The sequence below is a fragment of the Morus notabilis genome, unplaced genomic scaffold, assembly GCF_000414095.1.
Source record: "Morus notabilis unplaced genomic scaffold, ASM41409v2 Scaffold752, whole genome shotgun sequence".
NCBI lineage: Eukaryota > Viridiplantae > Streptophyta > Magnoliopsida > Rosales > Moraceae > Morus > Morus notabilis.
This window is the reverse complement of record NW_010367838.1, coordinates 265,440-273,541: the sequence shown is the minus strand read 5'-3', so window position 1 is coordinate 273,541 and position 8,102 is coordinate 265,440. Positions and strand designations below refer to the sequence as shown.

The following is an 8,102-nucleotide window of genomic DNA, read 5'->3' as shown; positions in this document are numbered from 1 at the left end:
TAATTACACCGTTTGTACAAGTACGTCTATAATCATCTCTCTAAAATTAACACATAATCTACATTCGATTGGTTGGCCAAACTTGCTGGTTCTTGCCTTTTGAATGAAACTTGAAATCAGGGTTCACAGATAAGCAACTGACGAGACTATCGAGCTAATGCAAAAGGTCCAATACATTATAATCATTTTTCTCAAAATTTTTCAAATTATTTATTCATATTATTTACCCATCTCATTTTTTTTAAAATTTCTAAATGACTTAAAATACAATAAACACTAAAATAAAATCCGACACTTGCAATTATTCACACACGCATTACAATAAATTTTTTAAGATACGTGCCCTCTCTTATAATGATTTGAACCTTTTTAGTTTAAAACATGATTCATAGATTCAGAATCATTCTCTATTTACGTGTGTTTTTTATGAGAAAAAATATTATAACGAGTTACAAATCATAGTTTGAACCATAACACAAATCCGCGTACCAAACACCCGTATAGTTTTGAAAAGTGTGATTTAAATCTTAAAAACTTAAGAGAGAATCACGGTTTATACCTTTTTATTATAATGTTTTTTCACAAAAATTTAAATTTTAACACAGTTTTTAGTTTAAATCTAAGAACCAAACAACACTTTGAGTTTTTCGAACCACTATTTATTTTCTACAAACACGAATTAAAATATTGTTTATGATTTAGGAGACGTTTGGTTCATGGATTAGAATCATAAGATTAGAACTATTTTCAATTTACGTGTAATTTTTGTGAGAGAAAATACTGTTGCGAACCATGAACCATGATTCGAATCGGGGTACGAATCCCCCAACCAAACAACCTCTTAAAGTTTCAAACCATGTGAACTATTGAACCAAACAACCAACAAAAGACCAGGGTTAAGATATTTTCGAGACCAACTAATACAAGAAATCAAATGAGTTTTTATGATGAATTGCACATTAAACCCTTTATGTACAAATGTCTTTCAAATAAGGACTTTAGGAAGTGGGAGAGTATTGCTTCCACAGTCTACTAGTCTAAGCTTAATTTGAGTATTGCCAGTGGCAACCGAACGTGAAACATAATAAGAACTTTCAAAAGATATTGAGATGAAATGAAAGAAAGATACAACTATTGTTGTATTGCTTTGTAGCAATACAAAATTACACCTACTACAACATTTAGATGATTAACATCACCTCTCTTGCTTACTACTGCTTCTCTATTGTTGTATCTTTTCTTCTTCTTTTTTTTTTTTCCTTTTTTTTTTTTTTTGTTTTTGTTTTTTGTCTTCAAAGTTCAAACCGAGGCCACATATTAACCACAAGAAACATAAAGAGGAGGCCAAGAATATAACCGTCTTCCTTTCTCAAAATATGCCGTCACCGTGTCCACCTCCAAAAGAAGAACACAATGACAACAGTGAATAGCATCCCTGCATACTTGATCGATCTATCAAGTCGGTGTCGTCTCTCAATCAGCTTCAACACAGAGTTGGACAGCCCCACTGTGTTAAGAACGTCCAGCGCTTTCCTTTGTGCCCTCTAGAACAAGCATCAATAATTAAATTTGAACACATTAAACCGAAATTCAGATAACAGAAATATTATCGCCTGAAAAACAAGGAAGCAACAAGTTTTTCTTCTATTTTTTATATTGATTAATCCTTTTGGTCTGAAACAGATAAAAGAACTTCATCACCATATAGATAAGTATAAAAAGATATAGCCTGCTACGAAATTGTGTTGTAAAACTATAACTCAAAGGACCACCACAGTAAGTTTTAAACATATATATTGATAAAATAAATGGAAGAAAGGTTAATTGAATATTTTCCAAGTTTCATATGCATCAAACTGAAACGTAATAGATTCTAAGATTACCGACTGCAATATGTTAAGAACCTGGTTATCACAGCTCAATTTTAGAAGGCAATCATAGTGGTTTTATTGATCATCACCGACACTGGCTCATAGAATTTTACAACCAAACTAAGAAAAACGTAAAGAAAGCTTAGGATGGACTAGAGTATTCGAGGACTCCAGAAAACTCCTAACTTCAATGGTACTCAAGAGACCACCAACTCTCTCTAATCTCAGTCTCCCAAAACTCTCAAAATCACAGCCTTTCTTAGTGAGCTATTAAGTCTTTTATTTATACTAATTCCTACTAACTCTACCAGCCCACTAACCAAACAAGTTCCCAAGTCATTAACGGATCCTAACATTACCCCCACCCCAAAAAAACAAATTGTCCTCAAGGTGTTAAGTAATTGCAGCTATGTGATTCCACTTCCTTCCAATCTTGAAGAGCTTGGATCTTGGAACATCGGACGGAATGATTCGTATAGAACTTGCTTTAAATGTCCTTAACTTTATTTTTTCAACTTCACACTTTTGTTTGGAGCTGAAATTTAGAACCACTTTAAAGGCAACGAAACCATGAAGCTCAGCCTCAAAATCATCCTTGTAGCAATGGAAGACCTTGTTGGGCAACTCAAACAATTCAGTTTTAACAAAAACCTTCCTCCCACAAGCGTTATCTTGCTGCAGTGCATGTTCCACCACGCCAGAGAAAGCTACCTTGTTGTTTGTCAGAACATCAACAATGGAGGACAACTGCAAGTGTACACTCTCCATTCCTTTGTCAACAGCCCCAGAATTGCTGCAAAGAGAATCAAATTCATCTTTTAAAATACAAGAATGGACTCCACTGTTTAACTTCTTTCACTCGTGCAGCAAACTCCGGCTCTATAGTAACAATCCTTGGAAAATTTTGATGTCATTGACATCTTGTTTCCCATATCTTGAAGCCCCTCATTACTAGCACCAGATTGAAAACCAACTTTATTTTCAATGCCTTGGTCCACCTTGCCATCAAAATTCTTCATAGTCAAGTCTCCTTGAACATCCATTTGATCTGAAACATCTGTTGTTTGAGCTGGAAGCAACCTGCTTAAACTGCCTACCACTTGCTCTTTATCAACTTCCAATTTTGTAATGACAACTCTCTCTAAAACCGAATTTGAAATCTCTTTCCCAGGTTTGGCAAGTGCCTTAAATTGTAATCTATAGTCAGCCATGGTATCCTCTTGACGTTTCACCAAGAAACTCTCATGTAAGGCCTCATCGGATGACAATCTGAAATGCTTAAGTAGATGAGTCTTCAATTCATTCCAACTGTAGAACGGGCAACGAGCATCCTGCCATCGATACGAAGCCAAAGCATCACCCTTCATAGCCATTTCAGCAGCTTGGATTTTCTCATTGTTCGCCATTCTATAGAACAAAAAGTATCGTTTAGCTAAAGACCCACCCATCAGGGTCTTCTCCGGCGAACAATGGCATATCCATTAGCCAAAATCGTTGATCCGTTCGGCCCTCCCATAGGGTGTCGTGCCACCTTTCCCTCCCTACTCAAAAAAACCCTTGGATTGATTCTGAGTCCAATTCGAGAATACCCAACTCTCTCACTCAAATCAAATTGCAAAACCCAATCTCCCTCACCCAATTCAAATCGCCCAGACCTAGCCCCATTCATGCCAAAACTTGAAGATCCAGTCCATATTTGGCTGTAATTGGCTCTAATCTTGCTGTAAGTTCGAGGCCCAACCCAAACATCACCGGAATCAGTCTCAATCACATCAGAATCGCAAAACCCAGACCTAGGGCCGCCGAAATTTTAGGACCCAACCCTAATTTCGCCGGAATCTGCCCAAATTGGGCCGAACTCGCGTGACACAGTCTGAATTCGGCCGGAATTAGCCTCAGATGCACCGGAATCGCGACACCCGGCCCAAATCCGGCCAGAATCACCTTTGAACGCACCGGGATCGCGAAACCCAGCCCCATCTACGCTCGATCTCGTCGCGAATCTGTTGTCGTTCACTTCAGATCTAGTTGATCTAGCTCCGAGGCACGAAAACTCACTCCAATCAATTCGCATCTCCACCTGTGTCCCACGCCGGCGTGAATCGCCCATCTCAAGTCGCATCTCTGGCGTCGTTTGCTGGCGTTGGATTTGCAGACTAGTTCGCATCAGCCAAGGGTTGGTTCTTCTCAGATCTGAACGTCTCAGCACCAAATCGCGACAAATAGCTCCAATCTTCATCAGTCTCGCGCGATTTCAGATCTGGTCGTCTTCCCTTCATCGTCGCTCGCCGGCGCAGTTCGTACAGTTCTGAACACTTCACCACCGGCGACGATTGGTGGCTCTGGTTCTCGAAACCCCACGATTTCAGACCCTTCTCACCCTTTTTTTTTGTAATATTTTTTTTTTTTTTTTTAAGAACGATGCTAAAGATTGATGCATTGATACCAAAATGTTAGGAACCTGATTATCATAGCTCAATTTTCACACAGAGCAACAAGAATAGAAGGCAATCAGAGTGGATTTATTGATCATCACTGACACTAGCTCATAGAATTTTACAACCAAACTAAGAAAAACGTAAAGAAAGCTTCGGGTAGACTGGAGTATTCGAGAACTCCTAACTTCAATGGTATTCGAGAGACCACCAACTCTCCGTAATCTCAGTCTCCTAAAACTCTCAAAATCATAGACTACCCCTAGTGAGCTACTAAGCCCTTTATTTATACTAATTCCTACTAACTCTACCAGCCCACTAACCAAACAAGCTCCCAAGTCATTAACGGATCCTAACACAATAACTCAAAAGACAAGCATACATAAAGCATGATCCGAAAAGGTGTTGACACGCATAAATACAAGGAGAAGACTCACGGAACCTATGACCATTTAAAACCCACTAAAAGAAGAATCTTATAAGTTATAAGCAATGTGGAGAAACCACTCATAGAAAAAAGCACAAACGCTTGTACATTCTGAATCAAAGATAGTAGCAAGGGACTCTCCTTGAGAATTCAGGTGCCAAAATTATGCAACTTTTTTTCTTTGTTTGCATTCCTAATATGAAGTTATTGTTTGAATTCAAGTCCTCATTTATTCTTGTTTCATTATATCACTGATTACATATTTTGTGTGGTTTTGCATTTCTTTAGGTCGCTGCATTGTATTTTGTAAATTTCATTTTCGTTAATCACTTAATTAGATTTCTTCTAGTTCTACTTGTATTATGTGGTAACATGGACATGAGTAACCATTGAAACTTTTAAAAGAAATAAAATAAATACTACCTTGTCTCATTGCCCTTCTGCTGTCTAATAAATAACAAGAGTCTAAAATCCTTGAGCTAGGAAGAAAAGAAAAAATGAGAATTAATTCCATTTTTCGTCCCCAAATTGAAATTAAAACCCATTTTAGTCGCAGACTTTTGAATTGTCTCATAATGAGTCCCCAAATGACCAAGCTGTCCCAAATTAGTCTTGCGTCCTTCTGGTGGTTAAAATCTCAACACAAAAAGGCACAGGTTCCTTTTTAATACTCATGCCCTAACATGCAAAATAATTACAAAATTTACTGCCACTTAGCCGCCCATGGTACTTGCATGCCTTTTTCGATCGAGATTCTAACAGTCAGTTGGACAAAATTACTAAAGTGGATCAATTTCAAATATCGGAACCCGTTCTGGGACATTTTAAAAGCCAATGACTCAGATGGGATTTTTCTTATCTCTCCCCCCCCCCCCCCCCAAAAAAAAAAAAAACAAAAAACCATCTCCAAATGGTAAGCAAGACTGGTAGTCTGAGGGCAAATGTAGACGACTATGAAAAATAGTTTTGAAGCCAAGTTAACAGAATTTCTTTGGGGGAGGAGAAAACAATCCTACAAGTTATTGAAAATCGCGCTTTTCAACCAAATATTAATCAACAGTGATGTTTAGTCGTTTTTTATAGGAAATAGTGATGTTAAGTCATTCAATGGAGGAGATTTCAATCCAAGTGATTTCTGTAAACTTTTGACTTTGAGTAACAATTACCAAATAGAGCCAAACCCAAGACCAGATAACTACCACAATTACAGCTGCAGCAAACATAAATATCTCTCTCTAAATGTGGAACACACAGATAACAAGAATCATAAAAACCGTTTATAACTAAGAATTACGTACACATATATGTAAAAAATTTCTAATTATCATTATGTTAAGTAAGTAACATTAAAATATAAATACCTTAAGGCGTTCTCTTTGCTCTGAATATTTGAAAAGGATGGCCTCTCCCGTGGCACTAGCTTCCTCCAGCAAACGAGAAGAATTACGAACCGATTGCATTGCTTGTGCTTCCTCATCAAAAATTCTCAACACATGAGCAGATTCCCCATTCTATTACGCCATCGACAAAGAAAACACACCACATTAGGCTTCCCAATCCAAAACAGTAGAGAAAAAGGCTTTAAAAAAATTGTCATTTTTATTATTTACATACAGCTCTCCCAAGCAACTCTGCCTTCTCCTTAGCTTCCATCATCCTCCTCTGATTCCGCAGAAAATACTTATCCAAACTTTGTTTCAAAGATTCCGCCTCCTCCGCTACTTGCTCAACCTTTCTGCACCATTTTCCACCATTTGAGGAAATTGCTTCCCATCAGAATTTAGAACTATTTTCTTCTCAATTCAAAAATGATATCTAGCACGTCCATCACCAAATTCTTCTAACTCTGGGTGGAAGAAACAAATAATTGTACTAATTTTGTGAAAGAAACAAGAATATTCTTCAAAAACCCCAAAACAATAGATATTAATTTTACTACTAACAACACCGATCCCAATTGATTAACAAGAAACAATCCCCCCGAATTGATTTTTATGCAAGAATTCGCTAGTTGTTGAAAATTACTCGCTAAATTCAATGATTGATTTGAATCGATGAAGATCGAAAACCTAATAATAAAGTCGAAAGAAAAATTGTAGAGAGAGACCTCTTCCAGAGATCGCGTTGGGACTTGGCGGGGACAGAACGCCAGAGACGCTCCATCTCGGCGCAGATGGAGTGGATCTGAGAGATGTCTTTCTTGACGGAGAAGGAGAGATCGGGAGAATCAATGGAGGCGGAGGTGGAGGAGTACTCGAGGCGTTCAAGGCGCTCAAGGCCATCTCTGCTCCTGAGCAGAAGCTTCTTCGAACTCTGGTATTTCTCCGACAGCGTCCCTCCTCCGCCGCCGCCCATTTCCACCGCCATTACTTCTTCTTCGGAGAGAGAGAGAGAGAGAGAGAGAGAGATCGGAGTTTGGTTGGTATTTGGCTGATTGAGCTTTTTCCTTCCACGTTTGAGCAGTCTGTATCCGGCGCTTTTGCTTATATTAACTTATTAATGGGTGATGAAAAAAATATATATATATATACTGAGGATAAATAAGGCCACCTCAGTCTTCCAATACCGTATTGACAAGTTATAACTTATGTGGGTCCATCTCTTACATGTCTACTTACGGTTCTAATGGAAAGCCAATGCCAGTTTATTTACACCTTTCTTTTGTCTCTTTTTCTTACATGTCTACTTACGGTTTTATCGGAGATGTTTATTTTTTTTTGTATTTGTTGCTGATTTTGAATTATAATTTATAATCTTTTATAGTATTTTTTCTCATAAAAAATATACGTTAAGTAAAAATAATTTTGAATCATGATTCTAAATTTATGACGTGAATCTGATCCCGCAGTATCTAAAACCAATTACTAAAGGATAATCAGTTTTTTTTGGGCAGAGTATAATAGCAGTTTAAGCGTTTAAATTAATAATTTTAATTTATATTTAAAATTTTTATGAGAGAATAGAATTCTTATGATTCAAAATTTTTTCCTTTTTTTTTGTTGAGGAAAAGTCCGATGACTAGATTAAATTGAGGGTAAGTCCCGAAGGACAACGTTGGAAAGCCAACGGTGTAATACAGAGGTCCAATTGTGAGAGGACTTAGACTTAGTTTGATAGTGCTGTAGATTTTGAAAAAATTACTTTTAACTTTGCTTAAAGAAGAAGTAGCTGTTACAAAAAACAGCTGAGTATTTAGTAAACTATAATTATAGTAGCTGTCATGGTTCTAAAATCAATGTAATAGTATTTGATAAATTATGAGGTTGAATTACTGTGGATAGTTAAAAATTACGACTATATTATATTATACTATAATATAATATAAATAATTACAATATAATATATATTTATTATTATATTTAATATAAT

General features: G+C 36.9%; 1 protein-coding gene across 1 annotated transcript; it reads right to left on the bottom strand.

Annotated features, from left to right (window-relative positions):
* Positions 1-971: 971 nt before the first annotated feature.
* On the bottom strand, positions 972-7,197 carry LOC21392150 (membrin-11). Its single transcript, XM_024175657.1, has 4 exons — positions 6,841-7,197; positions 6,348-6,468; positions 6,095-6,244; positions 972-1,544 (listed from the first exon to the last, which is right to left on the bottom strand). Exons 1-4 carry the CDS (start codon positions 7,098-7,100, stop codon positions 1,383-1,385), a joined length of 693 nt encoding a protein of 230 aa, XP_024031425.1. The 5' UTR covers positions 7,101-7,197; the 3' UTR covers positions 972-1,382.
* Between the last annotated feature and the right edge of the window lie 905 nt (positions 7,198-8,102).

What these genes read in the sequence shown, in the direction of transcription:
- LOC21392150 (XM_024175657.1), bottom strand. Translation starts at nt 7,100, where the DNA reads ATGGCGGTGGAAATGGGCGGCGGCGGAGGAGGGACGCTGTCGGAGAAA. An exon ending in CAACGCGATCTCTGGAAGAG is followed by an intron (nt 6,469 to 6,840) that starts GTCTCTCTCTAC and finishes AAAATGGTGCAG; the next exon opens with AAAGGTTGAGCAAGTAGCGG. An exon ending in AGCAAAGAGAACGCCTTAAG is followed by an intron (nt 1,545 to 6,094) that starts GTATTTATATTT and finishes TGCTTGTTCTAG; the next exon opens with AGGGCACAAAGGAAAGCGCT.